Source organism: Aptenodytes forsteri, unplaced genomic scaffold, assembly GCF_000699145.1.
Source record: "Aptenodytes forsteri isolate BGI_AS27 unplaced genomic scaffold, ASM69914v1 Scaffold321, whole genome shotgun sequence".
In the NCBI taxonomy this organism is placed as follows: Eukaryota; Metazoa; Chordata; class Aves; order Sphenisciformes; family Spheniscidae; genus Aptenodytes; species Aptenodytes forsteri.
In genome coordinates, this window is record NW_008795030.1 from 1,925,721 (window position 1) to 1,943,748 (window position 18,028).

The window sequence follows — 18,028 nt, forward strand, 5'->3', positions numbered from 1 at the left end:
ATCTGTGGATTTCACAGCCATCGGCACGAAGCGCTGGGGGGTTCCTGGCGTGCCTGTTTTTAACTGGAACTGAAATTCTGCTACAGCAAGGCTGTAGGCACGGCCTTGCAGAACGAACACTGAATCAGAGAAATCCTGCTGAAGAAGGAGTTTATGATATGAAGATGAAGGAGCGCAGAGCGCTGGGAGAGATCTGCTAAGGTTGATAAGCCTTCAAACTTATCTGAGCCTCATCTTGGAGGCCCTCCTCACTGCGATAACAACACTTAAGTAATCCAAAATTCACCAGCCTGATGGGTTTCGACAATTCAAAACCCCTTTCCCAGTGGGAGTAGAGCTGCTCTCCCCCAATCATGGGACTCAGGCGCACTTCCCTCTGACACGGACAGGAAAAGCAGAGGATGAAGAAGGGGGAGGAGGAAAGTCCCCGGGTTTCACTGGTCAGAGGATTAATGAGAAAATGCAGGGCTCCCCTTGGTATTTTTTTAGCTAAATGGGAAGCAGCTGCAGCCAACTTTGGCACAGGGGACACAGGGGTGCAGGATGGGCAGTTGAGAGGTAGCAGGTGTGAGGAGTTTAAACAGCCGGTGCGGCACATGCGGAAGAAGGTACACAGCTGGCGGTTACACCCCCCAAAAAAAACGTTCCCCCCGCCTTCGCCAGAAAGTAGGGGCTGAGCTGCTCCTCTTATGAGCAGAAGTAAAACAGGGCATTTCTTTTTGACTTGCATAAAATTTCACCACGTCTGCGTGAGGTAATCCCTCCATCAAAGGGATGTGCCTACGACTGCTCAGTAACCTCTGCCTGCCCGCAGCGCCGGCAGCGGGCGCGGAACCGGGAGGGAGAGCCCAGCGTGCGGGAGGGGAGGGTTTAGGAGGAGTCCAGGCGCTGATCTGCGTGCGCAGGTGGAAGCAGCAGCTGCAGACGTGCGCGGATCGGCAGCGCTTGCCGGTCTCTCACCCCTTCACGGAGAGACAGTTCAGACGGACAAACTCCTCGTGCTGTTAAACAGCGTGCGGTGCAAAACCAAGCCGGAGTCCCTCCTGTGCCGCTGAGGTCACCTCCCTGCCCTGGCTCCTGCCCAGCCCTTCCCACCTCCAACCTCCAGAGCTGGGTGAAAACAGTTCACTTTCCGTCTTTGAACCTTTATTACTACAGAATATCCAAAACAACAAAACCAACAACACAGTTACAAAAGGAGTTCACGGAGAAATGTGAAGCAGCCTGTGTTTGAAATGCTCTGTGTCACCGTACTGAGTCATATATAAAACAATGCATATTTATATATATATAAAATATAAAAGGAACAATACATCAGAAATGTATAAACAAGGGCTATGGAGGCCTGCGTGGTATTTACAGTCAGCGATACGGCGGGCCGGGGGGCATGGCAGCAGGCAGTGTCCGTTCAACAGTGAGTTTTCAAGGCATCTGTGAAAGTCTCTGCGGACAGAGGGAAGCTCAGAGCCGGGCTCAGCCCTGCTGGAAATGGTTTGAAGGTTCTGCGTGACTGATGGTTTGGGAGAAAGCCAAAGCCTAGGGTTGGATCAGTCACAGGCCAAGGCAAACAGCGAGCGGAGGCAGTCCCCTGCCTCTGCCCAGGCTCTGACAGCCATGTTAGTGTGGCTTTGTGTTCCCAGCTGTGAAACAGAAGGTCAGGCCCATCGCCAGAAGGGAATAAAATAAAATAAAATAAAATAAAAAATAATAATAATAAACTCAACAGAGAGAAGTTCCACGTTCACATCGGTAACAGATCTTCCAAGCAGTCTCCGGCCCAGCACCGCGAGGCCGAGGCCCTCCCCAGAGGCAGTGTATTCAAGTAAAGGCAACAAGTTGAGGCACCAGGCTGAGTTCTGTCGGGTCAAACTTGCCGGCTTTGAGAAAAGTCCCAGTAAGTGCTGCCTGCGGCTCTTTATAGCTCCTTGAGGATGATCTGGAACTTGTCCTCTGCTTCCACCATGTCCAGGAGAAAGGCCATGTGGTTGCTGTAGTGCTGGATGATGTTGTTGTCCATGTTCACCAGGATCCTACAGGAGAGGGAGAACGGCTGGGTCAGATGCAGCACATCGAAAGGTTTGCAGAGCAGCTTAGTCAGGAGGGCTGGACATCGCTGCACCCTCAGGATTCCCAGTCCTGAACTGGCAATAACATCACTGACAAAGCCTCGCGGCACGGGGGCCGGCCCTCTCCAAAATGTCTCCATACAAAATTCCCGTTAAAAATTGCCTTTACTACCCTGTTACTGATCGGCGGCGTGTTACCGCAGCCGCGCCCCTCGCTGCCTGCCAGCCGGGTGGGTTGGCCGCTGCCAGGCTGCTCCGGGAGCCACAGCCCTGGGCAGGCACAAGGCGGCACCGCAGCGTCCACCTTACCCAATTTGAGGGGCTCAGCCGTGATTAATCAATTAAAGCCACGATACAACACAACGGAACATCCTGCAGAGCTTTTCGCAATTCTACCCTCGACATGCCTAGGCCCGGCGTTTGCTACACCGGCAAATTAATCTGGATTACGGCAGGGTGTGAATTTAGAGCAGAACTGCTCACTCCTCGCTTCTTGCCTGGGTGCTTTTAGGGGTGCGTTATTCTGAACAAGCTGAGACTGCTTTGGGAGCAGATGGAAGTGGTTTGGAATAGGACGCCTTTCTCCTATCCAGAACAACCTCCCATGCAGCCGTGCCCTGAGCATTGCCTGGGAGCCCCTTCCGCGAGGAACACACGCAGGCAGGCTGAGCGCAGGCAGCCAGCTGGGCCAGCCGGTGGCAAGTTCCTCCCCGTGCTGAAGGGCACACCTCCAACACAGCTTCTCCGACCTGGAATCAATCACACGGAGACACGGGGAGAAGGAAACATTTCGACAGCTGACTTAAACCTGAGGCTGCGGTTCTGTGGCAGGCAAGAGCCCCTCATTATTGTAATGGAAGTAGCGGGGCAGCTTTGCATCACCCCACTGTGTTCCCATAAATCAGATGTGAAATTTGTAACTGTTTGGAGGAAACAAAGAGAACAAATTATCTTTCTTTGCAGAAAGCACATCCCCTCCAGGTTCCTGCTGGGGTCATTAATGGGGCAATAGCATTAATTGTGCAATGCTCCACATGCCAAGATTAAAAACAAGAAAACGAAAAGGCTGAGCATCCAACAAATCTAACAGTTTAACAAGCACAAACATGGGGCCCTGGTGTCCCTCCGGGGAATGCCCTGGAGGTCAGTGCAGCCACACCGACTGGCTCCTGCCCGTTTGATCACAGGCTGGTCACAGCCCTGGCCCAGCGTGCCCATATTTCAGAGGTGAAGGTGGGAGCTCTGTCCTCGTGTCCAGTCTGTTCTGGTGTCAGCTTTGTCCCAGGGCCCAACCCCGCGCTGCCTTTCAGCGGTGCACAAAACACTTTACCAACAGGCTATTCTGTCACGGCACACTCGGGGAAGGGCAGCCCACCCAGCGCAGGGGGAGGCCGAGACACAGGGTCTGACACCGTCCAGGGGTCTTCCCGGTGAATCATAACCTTCACGGCTGCATCTCACCTCCCAGCACCGGACAGGAGCGGTGCTGGGGCTGCCTGGGGGCAAGAGGCCCGGGCCCCCAAGCCCTGGATCCCAGGGAGTCTGGCCTCCGACAGGTGCCCCCAGAGAGACAGCGTGGATACCCAAGGGTGGGTTGTCACAAAAAGCCTTGCAACAGAGCTGCTCCAATTATCTCTGGCTATCTTAGTGCAGGAAGCCAGAGAAGTCACCTGTGCCTCTTGCTACCTTGCTTCCATCTGATTTCTCAACCACAAAAGATTCAAGGGAGTGTTGATTAGGAATCTGAGCCCTGTATTGTTTTTCTAGACCAAACCTCACCAAGATACGAAATTACTTATTATTGCTCTTGAGTCACCCTGAGATTAAGTTCATCTGAATGAGCTCATCACACTAAGAGGGCCCAGGGCTGACAGTAGGTCCTCACCTGCTGTACATCCAGGCAGTACCACTGAGCTTCACTAGTTTACGCCAGATGAAGATCTGACCCTCAAGCTGTAATTACCAAGAGAGGATTGTTTAGGGTGGAGCAATAGGATAAAATTATTCAAAGGAAAATTAAATCTGGGGGAGCAGGAAACGGTGTCGGACCCTAGACCGGAGAAAATCTTGTATGTCCCCCACGCTTCAGCAATAACCTATGGCATCAGTCATGTCCAGCTTTCATTAAACTAGGTGTCAGATTAATTTTTTTTTTTTAATCTAATTTCCAGGTGTTGCCTTTTCTTCTAATTAGATACCTCTTTGCTCCTCCATTTTGGGGAAGGGATGGAAAGGACATCTGCCTGTTTTCCCTCCCAATCATTATTAAACAACATTCACTACTTATCAGATCAAGTAATGAACAAAACCAAAGCAAAACAAAGTATAGGTGGCCTCTCCCCTGAAGCAGTGCCATTTCCTGGTCCACCTGCAAACTCATCAGTGCTTGGATCTCTCTTGCCGCGCAGATGCTCACAGTCAGCTGCTTCAGAATACTCCAGCCCAAGCTGGAGTTACCCGAGAGGAGTTGTTGTCTGATGACAGTCTGATGACCCGTGATCGCCACATCACAAGCCACCACCACAGCCGACACACCTGAGTTTTGGCTCAGTCCTGAAGCTGTAATAATAAACTGCCCGCCCCTGTCCTTCGCAGTTGTTCTTCTTCAAGATCAGACTTGAGGCACTCTCTGACCGAAGGTGTATGGGACAACCCCTCTCTTGAGGCCACCAGTGTTGCTCTTTTTCTCTGGGGAGAAAATCTCCATTTCTGGGGCTAGTGGATGAGCAGCATCTGACAGCACTGAGGGCCCTGAGTTCAGGACAGGTGGAAGAGCCTCCTGACAAATTCGGATACCTCACTATGGCCCATCCATAATCTTAAAATGAGGACCATATCTAAAACCCCTCCTAAATGGGGAAAGGTTGCTCAGTTGTAGATTTGGAGGTGAGGGGTTTGTAACAGCTTCCCAGTTCAGTGACACCACATCACAGCACGGAGGAGAAACCCACTGCCTCTCCCCCTCCCACCTTGCAGCTGCCTCCAAGCCTCACTTCAGCTCTGCTCTCCTAGAAGCAAACAGGCTAAGTCCCGTGGGCATCAAGTTACGGCGACACCAAATGAGTTGGAAGATCCCATCCAAGGAGCTTTAGGACTTTCTCATTTCGCTCTCACCAGAAAGCAAATGCAGAAGCAGAGCTTTGGACTAACCCAAGGACTCTGTTCCCTTGTTTTGTTACGCGGAGGATCTCTTTGGGGGGCCGTGCTAGTGAGAACAGCAGGGCTGCGTAACGCGGGACCTGTCATCAGCCTTGCTTTTCTGCCCATCTCTCCCCATGCTCAAACTCTGGACCAGGGCCAGCAACAACAATGAGTTCATCTCCCAGGCAGTCACTGCTGCTTGCAAAGCCTGATTGTATCTCGCTCGCTCTGCAAGAAGGGCTCTGGATTTAGCTTTATGAAAATAAGCTTGGGAGTTTATGAGTCGTTCCCTTTCCATCAGCTGAAGGGAGAACTCGCCGCCAGAGATGGGGACAACCCTGAGGGAGTTCTTAGTCCAGAAAACATTTCTGAAAGTAGCGCTTGGCTCCACATCAAGACCACTGCCCTCCACGGAAGACTCAGCGGCTGGTCCTCAGCTCACGCAAACTAGCACTGTTCCCTCTCAGCCATGGGGGAGATCCACATGGATCGGTCACTAATAAACACCACGTTGAAATCACTTGAGAAGCCATTTCACGTTTACTGCAAACCCCACCTGTCACCCCCCGTAGAGCTACGCCTGTCTCCCCGCAGCACCTGACACGTGCCTCAAGTGGGACCCGCATTTCTGTACTGGGGCTGCACAAGAGCCACCAGTGCCCAGAAGGGTCTGATCCATCACCTCCCACAGCGAGTGTGAAGTTTCCTGTTGACCTCCCTGGCCCGGGGCTGGGATGGCGAAGCTGGGAACAGACACTCCTCTTTCAGATCTCCCCCCTTCTCCACCGGGGCTGCCCATGCTCTTATTTAGCCGGTACAGTCTCTTTCTGAGCCAGGGACATTTAGGCACTTGGTTTGGAGAAGCAAACATTTATACCTCTCTGATGGCAGTAAGATAAGTTCTCCATAACCTCCGGCTTTTAGACTGAGACACAAAGGATCATCCATTAAACCACCCAAACAATTCCTCCTTCATCCAACTTCCTTTTCTTGGGAGACTTTACACTCCAAACAAATATAATACAAACAAGCGTTATCCCAAATCTTTAAAGCCCAGAAAGATCTGAGTTTTATATGCTCCAAATAGCACAGGCTCACATGGCTTTACTTTTTATTATCTTGTTAAAACGCTATTTCAGCCTATGGCAGGGTACCAAAGAGAATGGGGTTTTAGAGGCATGGCATAAAAGCAGATGAGAGATTAGCTTACCCTCTTTTGCATTTTTTGTAGACTTTATAAATGCTTTCTTCAGGAAGCCCATATTTTTCTGAAATCTGTGAGAGAAAACATGGCAATTCTTTGTACTTGTAAAATGAAATTCCTATGATAAAAATCGAAGATAACACTGAGCCAGGGGTACTCAGCAGCAAAGGATTCCCCCTCCCTTTTACTCAAGAAAAAAGGGCCGAAGCAATGATCTGAACAGGACAATCTGAACATGTCTGTGTCTTGCAGTGGGCAGATGGGCAGGCTGCAGCTTGGCCTTGGTTCTCTTTCTGCCGGCTACTGCCAGGCCAGGAACCTGGGGGAAATAATCTTCATTTTCTTTCTCTCATTCCCTGGCCTGTTTGGGGCTTGATGCTTCAACCGGCTGGGCACAGAGAGCGCTGAGCTTTTCCTTTGCTGATGCATCCGAAGGTGAGAGAAACTATGGAAAGTGTTTGACTGTGTCTGCTGTGGATGCATCTGACTGCAGCTTTTGCTTAGGTTTTAGCTGATCTGCAAAGCTTTCCGGCAGACCTCTCCTAGGCAAGTACAGCTACGGTCTTAGGATGACAGGAGTTTTGTAGCTTTTTCACAAGCATTTTCAGTAGAGGTTTTTGACTCTTTGTGGTGAGGGATGGGGGAGGGAGAAGATGGCAAAGAATCTTCTGTGCTGACATTTTTCAAACTATTTTTAAAAGTTTGTAAAACCAACAGAGCCTAAAGTGCAGCCATAAAGCCACCCCAAATCTGGGAGGTTTATTGTTTGTTTCCTTCCCAGCAATCTCCAAAGAGAGGTGGGTTATCGGAGATGCTGCTGATAATCGTCACAGAAATATGTCTGTCTGCTCCTCAAACACAACACAGGGAATTCCAGCATGAGGCCAGAATGGGCTTCAGATTGCACATCTACAGCCTTAGGAATGGAAAGGGTGTTTTACAATGGAAAATATGAATGTGTTGTCACAAGAGGAGACTTATATTCTGATCTGAACAAAACCTCTTCCCATAACGTGTGTTATTCCCCGCTGCAGCACTAACGCCACAGCCCATGCCAGGAGCTATGGGTAGAATTCACCTGCTACTCACAATTTCAATTTCTATTCTCAAGAGAAAGCAGACATGAGATACAAGCAGTCTTATGTCCAGCTTGCTATATACCAAGTACCATTGCCCTTTTATCTGCAGTTTGTTCGTGTGCCACAGTTTTTTGATAACACTTACAGCTGTTCTGAGGCCCTGGAGATCTGGTGTCTTCAACATGAGAGCATCAAACACTTCCTCTGACTCCCTCCGCACGTACAACAAGACTGAAAGAGAGAAAGCACAGCACTGAATCAGGGCTCTCTACAGCATTTCTCAGAGCGATGTGGCCTCATGTAATTCAGGATCCAAGGTTACTTGAATCAAATGAAACACTACATTCAGGAAGAGTTCCCATCCCAGGGGTTACCTCTCTGAGGATCTTCTTCCTTGGTTTGCTTTGGAGGTATTGGGTCAAACTCATCTGTGAATGAGGCACCACTCCGTTTTAAGGGCAGCCTAAGCAAAAGGGATACAATACTCTCAAGAGGACAGAACAAGAGCAGCGAACAAAACAATTCCAGCAATTGAACTTTTGACTGAACAACCAATTACTCCAACAAACATCCAGCAATTAAATATCGGTTTTGTAATTACGGCAGCAGAGTGTCTGCCAGAGTTGCAACTTCCTGCCTAACGCATACGGGGACATCAGTGAGCGCAGGCAGTGGTTTTGATATCACACCATAAACAAAAGCCCTTTGCACTTTCACGTCATTGTTTCTCTATTGATATCACCAGACAGTGGATCAAGCCTAGGGTAAATACTGGTTCTCCCCACTCTAGACACATTACAAGTGTGATTTCTACTTCATTCCAGTTTATTTTACAGCAGTTTCTGCCTCTGGTTACTTGAACCCTTCAGTGGTGGTTCTGTGATCTTTTTTTCCCCCTCTTTCAAACATTGTCTCAATAAGAACAGCAGGACAGTCATGGACCAGATTCCCGTTGGAGTGGCTCGCTGATAGGGAAAGAAACGTATCTGTGTTTCTGCATCCCTTGAGTCTATTCTAGGCCAAAGTTTAACACATATTTTGGCACTCAAGGGCATCAGGGAGACACTGTGCTGTGTTATTTTGCACCTGTAGACACATACTGCCTATGGATATCAAACAACCATGACATACCCAAAGAAACAGAGCAGCTGATGGATGGGAAATACAAACTGCTGCATCCTTACCTGTTTGCAGAGTTGGGAACAGCAGGAGGGAGCACCTTGAAATGGAAAGGAAACATCGATCTTTTAGTTTGCACAGTATCATTGTGTGCCAATGAAGCTGGGGGGAAAGGCAACGTGGGCACATTTTAAACATGATTTCCCTCCTCCCAGTCCATCAGTTTTCCTACGCAATTAAACCCAAACATCCGTATGTGTTTCTTAGATTAAATGAAACCTGATATAAAGAACCTGTCTAGATTCTCCTCCTCTGCCTGGAAGAGGCCTGAACACATATCTAGCTAGACCCAAAAGCAGGTCAAATCTCATAACCTGCTTGGGATCAAGGACCAAGTTTCTCAGCGAGTTCTTTGGTTGTAAACCAGATTCTTCTAGTCCCCGGTTTTGATGCTGATGCATCAGTGCAGCAGCCACTGCAATAGGATGGTACAGTATTGTCACAGATGGCTTTTTCCCCCCTTTTTGACAAACTGAGACAGTTGTTTCTTGAGGGAATACTGATGAGCTCTGAAGGACGCTGGGTCTAGGTTTCCTCAGGTTCAGGGGAATAGAGAAGGGCAGAGGACAAGTGAGAGATGTCCCACACGTGCAGGGACTGATATGGTCGCATTTTTCTATAGTTCACTTTCTGCCGATATTTTTGCTAGCACTCCAGTCCTCTGTGGAAGCTGCAGATGATACCTGTAAACCACAGGAATATCTGGCTGGAAGGAACCTGGAAAGGTTATCTTGCCCATCGCTGTTGCATGACTATCTAGGCCACTCCTGTCAGCTACGTCTTCAAGTTCACCACATTTCCACAGAAGAATTGTGGTTTGGTTTTGTTTTTTTACATAACACAAGTCATGGCTGGGGACTGATCGGTTTGGAAATGATGGGGATGACAGATGAGGGCAACAGGTTGGTTGTTTTTTGAAAGGACTTACCGTGCCACACCTCTGCAGGTTTGAAAAATGGACGTTGGGGATAAACAGGACTGGCTGGGTTTCGAGGTCAGTCTCTGGCCTCAGGAACGTGATTTCATTCCCTCTGAAGCCAGAGAGCAAACAGCCTTTCAGACCTACAGATGGAAAGTCCAGTTCATCTCAGTTCAGATGGCAGTTTAAGAGGCAACTACATGCAGAGAGGGGAAAGCGCCTGCCCAAGGTCTCCCAACAGAAATATTAGAAAAAAGACGGGACCCTGCGGAACCAGGTCTTCTGGGCTTGCCCAGTGCTGTCTCCCCTAGGGAAGGCTCCCTGCCAAGACCCCAAGAAATTCAGAAAGGTTGGTTACTATTAATGAAGGGCTTTGAGAGCCTTGGTAGGAGGCCAGACAAGGACCTGCCTGACAAGCTATTTCTGAATGGTGCTGATTTCATCAGGCTTGGAAATACCCAGGGCCAGATCTTGTGGAAGTTAACGGACAAGCCTACATGGATTTCAACACGCTTTGGATCAGGTAACAAACACTAGCACTGACCATTGTTATTGGAGTCCAGGCATTTTCCTTTCCTTCTGAACTGCTTCCTTTCATCATCTCGCATTTTCCTCTCTGCTCCCTGTGGGGACGATAAGGCAAAAATTAGGACATTGACAGTTCTAACATTGGCAAGAGAGGGTTTACTGGCCATCTCTGCGAGGTAAGCACATTAAGGTAAAGGCAGCCTTTATTAAAAAACGCTCACCTCAGAGACCCTCTACAGGCCATCCAGAACTTTCTGATACTTATAAATTTAAAAACAAAAACAAAATTTGCTTTCAGAAATGAAAAATGCAGACAAAAATAGCTGTGAGAAGTTTTTCCATGGGAAGATATCTGAGGTTGGGGAAGAAGGATTCTCATCTCTTCTGCTATTTAATAAACTCTATTTTTGACAAGTTTTTATGAGGCACAATCCCATGTAGATCTGACATAGGGAAAACTTTCTAATGACTGTTCTACAAAGGCCTCAGCAGTGCAGACACATCCCCGCTTTCCTGTCTCACTCAGCTGAGGGGGCTAACCATCTCGATTCCTCAGCCCTGACCTCTCGGCTGTTCTAGGCTCTCACACCCTTTCTGTTTTCCCTCCTGGAGTCACTGGCCACCAGTTTAAAATTCCTCTTGGACAACCTGGTGGAAGAGCAATGTTCTACCTTATCGCAGAATATCTTGATCTGGCAGACGGGCGCGGTGCCCAGCTGGCTGGTTCCATTGCCATAGTCATAAGTGTCTATCTGGAGGTTGAGCGGGACACCTTTCACTCCTTTCTGGGAGGAGAAGTCAGTGCTCAGGCAATTCACCCCAATAAATACCTGCAAATAGGAAGAGAGATTGATGCAGCTTGTTGGTGCTGAAAACATTATTCTCAAACAGCAATGAGAACAGCGGGTAGTAACAAAAGCGGCTCCCGAGACATCCTTCCAACCCTCCCAGCGTCAGCCGAGCATGTGAGCTGTTGTCACATGAGCGTGAGCATGTGACCCGAGTTCCCTCCTGGAGTCACTGGCCACCAGTTTAAAATTCCTCTTGGACAACCTGGTGGAAGAGCAATGTTCTACCTTATCGCAGAATATCTTGATCTGGCAGACGGCGCGGTGCACCAGCTGGCTGGTTCCATTGCCATAGTCATAAGTGTCTATCTGGAGGTTGAGCGGGACACCTTTCACTCCTTTCTGGGAGGAGAAGTCAGTGCTCAGGCAATTCACCCCAATAAATACCTGCAAATAGGAAGAGAGATTGATGCAGCTTGTTGGTGCTGAAAACATTATTCTCAAACAGCAATGAGAACAGCGGGTAGGAACAAAAGCGGCTCCCGAGACATCCTTCCAACCCTCCCAGCGTCAGCCGAGCATGTGAGCTGTTGTCACATGAGCGTGAGCATGTGACCCGAGCGTAAGTACTGGTCCTTCCTAGCCACAGTCTCCCCCGACACCTCTTGCAGCTCTCCATCTCTCTACTAACACTTAGGCTAGCCACTCCCATCAGCTCAGGCAAGCTGCAGACGCGATGCAGTCTGCCTGGGGAAATTCTTGCTGATATTTCTGATCTTTCATTTGAACAAGGGACCCTCAGACAGCAATGCCCTGGAGGAAGGGAGGAGGGCTAGACTACAGCTTCAGGAATTACAAATCATTGCTGCTAGTTAAATAAATATTCATCACACACTGGTCTCCTTTATCCTACTCCTCCTGCTTTAGGATGGCGTCACCTCCAGTGGGAACTTTTGAAGAAAAGCTGAGCGCAGACATAATCCACATTGTATCTCCAGATTACCAACGCATTTGTGTGACCTTGAAATTTCCCCTGGACTCTGGGGACAGATTCACAGCTGGCGAAGCTCCCACAGCTCCCTCAGCAGGGCTTTGGGCTGAGGATTTCAGCCCTGAAACCTAACGTCAGATCTAGTCAGTACCTACATATAGAAAAGAAAGCCACTTAACTGTGGTGTGAAGTTTAATTGCAAGAAGAGAAGTAACAGGTGCTACAGACGACCCAAATACCTGACCCCTCCTGTCGAGGCTCCCAGCCCTCACAGCTCTCTGAAGTCTCACCTTTACCTGCCCCAGGCCAGTGCATGTACAGAGTTTCTGCTAAGAGTTAAATCCAGTTTTGCTGAGGTGCCCCTGAGGGCTTGCCACATACCTGACATATTTCCATTTCTGACAACTTTGCCTTGAAGACATTTGTTGACCTCTTGGGTTGTAAAAGACCAAGGTCGCCTTTGGGCTAAAAGAATCCCAAAGCAAACCAGAGTTTTCCCAAGCTACCAGCTTCAGAGAGATGGGGCATTTATGCTTTTCTTTTTTTCTTAGTTACTTCATCTTTTTTTATATGCTCCTTTCAATCCACACTAGGTACAAAGTGTTAACGAGAGACTCTGAAGAGATGCAGGAGAGACAGCAGAGCTGCAAAGATGTTGATATAAGCTTTATAGATTTTAAGGTCAAAAGGGATCTTGTGACCTGCCTGGCTCCCTTCCATATCACACAAGCCACAGAAGGGTGGTCAGTCATTTCTGCATCAAAATGCTGCCTTGAAAGGAGGGTCTTTGTTCCCTAAGCTGTGGTTTATTTAAATAGGCTTCACCTACATGTGAGTAGAGCCCTGATCTAGGCTGCCTGCTGCAAAAGGCTTTCTTAGGAGTTATCCATCAGCACTAAAAAAACATCTCTGAGCCAGTCTCAGGTGTGCCCAGAGTGTTTATTAGCTAATGGCAATGCTTAAACACACAGAGAAGCATGGTGTCCTTCCTCACTGTCCTGGCAGACAAACACTACCTGGGGCCACTGGAATGGAATTGTTTGGATTTGAAACTCTGTCTTTCAGCTGAGAAGTGGGGGGAGCGTGCCTGGGCCATCAGAAAGGAGGGTACGGTTTTGCTGTGGACCAAGGCTTCCCATATCCCTTCCACAAGCAGTTTGTACCTTTGCTTCTTCGTGGATGTTCCACACGAAGGACAGTGCATTGTAGGCTAACTCCTCGATGTTCTGCACTGTGTTGAAGTTTTCTTTACAGTCAGCTGAAATGCAATAGAGAAGCAGTTTATACTCTGGCTGCAGAACTGGCTACATTCCCGAGGCTTTTCACTCCCCAAAAGCCTGCCTCTCACTGAGTCCAAGGCTAAAAGAAGACTTGTAATATAACAGAGGCCATCCTTGATACCACTGGATAAACCTTAGCGTGCATATGTAAGGGATAGGCCAGAAATGACTCAAAGATATTGGCTGGTGACTGCTATTTGAGTAGTGGTGTTATGCAAAGTCAATGTAGATTGCTTCTAAATTTAAACAACCGCGTGTCTTGCTTTAAGCCGCAAGGTGCTCAGTGAGGTGCTCAGCTGAATGGACAAAACCTTTGTCTGGCCCAGCACAACACACTGTAAAGCCTGTGTGGTGGCAGTGGAGAAGGACAAGCAGTACCAAAGCCTTTTCTAGCCCAGATTCCTAGACTCCAAGAGGCCATAGGTCACATCTGTAAGAGCCAAAATAGTTTAGCAGTTTCTGTCTCTCTGACTGAGGCTCTTCTTTGATGTATCTTGGGCTTCTAGTGCATGTCCTTACACTTGGCAAACACCATCTTAAACCTGCAAGAGCTCCTCAGCCAGAAAGGATCTGAAGCCAGCAGATCAGCCTGCTCCTCCCTGCTTTCCCCCAGGCCAGATTCTGAAGCTTCAACTGTGTTATTGTGTATTGGAAATGCAGTAAAATGGTGCTAGAAGTTATCAACCCCACCCAGCCATCGCAATCAGACAGCCCCACTCATACCAACGTCAATGACCCTCTGCTTGGCCGTGGGCTGGCGGGAATGCCAGTGCTTCCAGAACTTGAGCTGCTCCGTCGGGATCTTTTCGTTGTCAAAAACAATCATCACAACACTCTGTAACACAGCGAGGATATCCCCTATTAGTATACACAGCAGGCTAATGCTTGGTGCCCTCATTGCCGTTTCCAGCCAGTGCATCCACTGGCCAAGGGCAGCCTCATGTCATTGTTAATGTTTTATTGCTGGGGAAACTGAGGCAGGCAAGGGAAGGGACTTGAACACGGTCATGAGGTCAGGCAGCAACAGAGCCAGGAGCGAAACTGAGATGCCCTGTATGCCCCCTAATTGCACTGCCCATGAGTTCCCACTGACTCCAAGGCATACAAGGATCCTGCGTTGGAGGAATGTTAGCAGTGCTGTAGCAAGTATGAGGCTGGGACAGCCTAAAAGGTCTTTTTCTAGACATTCTCAGTTTCAGGAATCCTGTAAGTCTTGAGATATCCGAAGTCTAGCTCCTAAATACAGCTCAGGATTGGAGGACCAGGTTTCTTTGCTGAGAATTCAAGCTCAGCTTAGTCTCAGGGGTGGCTCTGAGGCCTGGCCACACATCTCGGGAGCAAGACGGGGAACGTCTCTCTAGCTCAGAAGTCTTCCCACCAGGGCCCCCAGCCAGCCATCAGCTAGGGAGGCCTTTTGTGCATCCCTGACCTTACTGTGAAAGGTTTCAACTGCCAGGTAACATGAAGGCTGTTGCTGTGCATCAGAGGATTAGCTTGCTATGAGTGAATCCATCCCATTCATCGCTTTAAGCCAACATGAGCCACAAAGCCATTACTCTTCATGTTCAGCTCTGTTCCCAGGCCAGTACAATTGCTGGATGTCTGATTACAGCATGTGTCAGCAAAATTGTCAGCTTGTCTCTTACCTTCACTTTATTTGAGGACAAGTGTAAACATTTGCTGTCTCCAGCTGTCCGCAGCGTGATGGGGTAGAACTGTCCTTTGTTGAGGTAGGCCATGGGAGAGTCCCCAGATTTGATGTGAATGGCTTTGGGTGACCCCAGAGTGTATTCAAAGTCACTTGTATGGAACAAAGAGAGAATGATGAATAAGCACACGCTGCTATTTCACCCCAAAAGCAAAACAAGAGACATGCAGGTCTCCATCCCTACAGGTTACAGACACCGTACACCCAGGAGTCTCTGCCCTATTCCCCATCTCACACGCCCCTACAGTTGTGATCGAGCACCTCCCAGCACAGCACATACTGATTGTCCTCAACACCCTAGGGAGCAGCAGTTCTCGGATATCCTCATTTTACCCTTTGATTTTGGCTTTAAAAACCCTGTACATTATTGTAACCAGTGTTTTTCTGTGGATGGCTACAGAACCATTGCACAATCAAAAGCCTAAACCAGAACAAACAAAAATAGGTACCTGTGATGAGACTTTTAAAACATGCTAAACTCAGATTCCTGTCTCCAAATTCACACCCAAAAATGGCTGACCCAGGAAAACTATGTCCTAATGGGTCCTATAGAAACAGGAGGACCTGCAGGACACTGACATCTGCTTGTTTATCCAGGTGCTTAAAAATGGACTTAGAAGCCCAGCTTGTTGAACTCTCAGTCTGGTGGGCAGCAACTTTAGTCTTTACAGGAAAGATTTGTAGTGTTACACAGAGGAAGGTGTCACTGCTGACAAGCAAATTTAAAAGAAGAGCCTGATTTTCAAGAAGCCCTGCTCTTGGGCATTCACCAGCACCTATGAGCATTCAAACCATGAGGCTATAGCTCAAGCTATTTTCTTCTGTGAGGAATCTGTGCAAGCCACCACCTGTACATAAGCCTTCACACAGACCCTTCAAGTGCCCTGCAGTTGAAGATCGTCGTATTCCTATTTAGTCACCAACCCATCTCTTTTTCCTGCTCCACCTCCTCTGTGATGCCATCTCTGAAGATAGGCTTGGCAACTCCTCTTATCTAGAGCCAGGAGAGCCAGAGAGCTTTAGTGCACAAATAAACAGCAAACAGAAAGCCTCTCGCTCACGAACACGAGCTGCTGTCTGTGTGAAAATCCCCACGTCTGACAGCTGAGTCACAGAGTCAGGTGACTCAGGAGGCAAATAAAAAGTGGGAGGTGGAATAATGTTTGATGCGGTATCTAGAGCAGGAAAGTGCTGCCTGAGAGAAGGGTAGAAAGGAGGAAGAAATCTCTCTCATGTTTTAGGAATGAGAGGCAGTGGCACCTTCTAAAATCAAGGTTGACTAACAGTGCTAAACCCAAAGTGAGAACCTAAACCTTAGATTAGGAGGAGGCTGCTTATCACCCTCATCAACTGTCATCCTCATTTTCTCTGGCATTTACCCCATTCCAAGTAGCTTGTGGAAAGATAGTGCAGCCACCTGGATCTATCTGTAGCACAGGAACCAAGCAGTGCTCCCTGGGAAGGGGCTGTAACACACAGCAAACCCTCACACGGAAGACTTCAGTGCCACATCTCCCCTTGCGCAGGTCAAGGTGCTGATGAGATGCGACCAGAGCAGTGGAAGCAGTTGGCACTGGATTTACACCAGTTTGGCCAACAGAATACAGTCTGAACTACACACCTCTCAAGCTAAAAACACGAACTGGCACAACTCCGTCTAGTAACTTGAATTTAAGATTGGGTTTGACCCCTTTTCGGCAAAACATTTCAAACTCTAATCCCTACTTCCTACTACAAACACTAAAATTCATCACTGCTTTGTGTCTAAAAAGCCATGGAACAGCAACTTGCTCCTAAGACACCGGGGGGACACAACTTGTCTCTGCAAAAGCATGAGATCGGTAAGTTTGCAATGGTCACTGTCAAGACTGGCATTGGGGCGAGGAAAGGGATGCAGTCTTTCCCCAGGAAAGGGACACTGGAAACCCAGAGACCATGGATTGGCAGTTACCTCTTAACACCGTCCGTAGCATAACTCTCAGGGCAAGGTGGCTCTGGCTGGGGTTTGAGGATATCACTGAAGAGTAGCGACTGTAGACAAGTGAAAACAAGACAGTCAAAAGTAGAATCTTTCATTGCTTTGTCCATCCACATTCTCCCAGATATTACAACAGAGGCCACAGATAAAACATGGACCCTCATTTCAAAGCCTTATCCTACTTCCAAAAACAATGTAAAAACCCCAACAATTCAACGGGAATGACATCAAGCTTCTAATGCAAAAGCAAAGCTCCCACTGGACTCCAGCATGAGCAAACCCCAAACTAGAGACAGCCTCATGCAGTACCCCCTGGGCTGCACTGCCAGCATGCAACCCACTAACGGCTCTGACCTCCTGGGGATCCTCTTTGAAAGTGCTGTCTGGCTGCCACCTCTGCTGTGGTGGGGCTACGGGGATGGTCTCGAAGAGGGAGTTCAATGAGCTGTTGTCGTATACATCCCCTGGCGGGACCATGTAGTTGTCTGGGGTGGCATCCAGCTTGCTAGTGCCTGGTGGAAGCATGGCTGGCTTGTGAGGAGTAGGGACACCTTCAAGACTTAAGCCGTTCTTCTTCTGTGGCTCACAATATTCTTGGGTCATGGAAACATTTTCAGACAAGAGCTTCATGAGATGGGCTGAGCCATCAAAGGATGCAATCTCTGGGTCGTACTCCATTCCGTGGCAGTGCCTGGTGGAGAAAGGGTCCTGTCTCAAACCAGGGCAGAGGGTGGACAACCCCAGCAAGCTGTCACAGCGAGAAGCAAGTGCCTTGATGTGCTGCTGGGAAGCAAACTGCACAGTCTAGCTGCCAGGTGACCTTGAATCAGCTGTGTACATCTCCTGCTTGATATGGGAGATCTGACAGGCCCATGGGTGATCTCCACCCACACACACACCTCTCAGTGCAATCAGCAAGAGCCAGAGGTGCTCAGCAGACAAGGGATGATCACACGGAATCAGAGAATACGGTTTAGACATGGTTTGGGGCTGCAGATCCAGGGCCTACATCCATTATTTCTTTATTTAGGCTATTAAACAGTCAGAGCAGCAGGGACAATAAGAAAGATAACTGCTATGTGGTCTTTCCATCTTAGTCTTTTTAAGGCTCATTGACATTGAAAGTTGATTTTTTTTAAATGCCTTTTTTTTTTTTTTTTTTTTTTT

General features: G+C 48.5%; 1 protein-coding gene across 2 annotated transcripts in view; it reads right to left on the minus strand.

Annotated features, from left to right (window-relative positions):
* Window positions 1-1,915: 1,915 nt before the first annotated feature.
* The window catches only part of GRHL3 (grainyhead like transcription factor 3), a 21,756-nt gene continuing 5,643 nt past the window's right edge, over window positions 1,916-18,028 (minus strand). For both annotated transcript variants that reach the window (XM_019471248.1, XM_009276236.2), the window contains 13 exons: window positions 17,216-17,552; window positions 16,835-16,914; window positions 14,822-14,975; window positions 13,899-14,010; window positions 13,059-13,153; window positions 11,193-11,351; window positions 10,133-10,211; window positions 9,598-9,731; window positions 8,675-8,709; window positions 7,865-7,953; window positions 7,636-7,721; window positions 6,418-6,482; window positions 1,916-2,030 (listed from right to left, as the gene is read on the minus strand). In XM_019471248.1, the coding sequence (XP_019326793.1) occupies window positions 1,916-2,030; window positions 6,418-6,482; window positions 7,636-7,721; window positions 7,865-7,953; window positions 8,675-8,709; window positions 9,598-9,731; window positions 10,133-10,211; window positions 11,193-11,351; window positions 13,059-13,153; window positions 13,899-14,010; window positions 14,822-14,975; window positions 16,835-16,914; window positions 17,216-17,552 (1,540 nt within the window). The remainder of the gene's footprint in view (window positions 2,031-6,417; window positions 6,483-7,635; window positions 7,722-7,864; window positions 7,954-8,674; window positions 8,710-9,597; window positions 9,732-10,132; window positions 10,212-11,192; window positions 11,352-13,058; window positions 13,154-13,898; window positions 14,011-14,821; window positions 14,976-16,834; window positions 16,915-17,215; window positions 17,553-18,028) is intronic.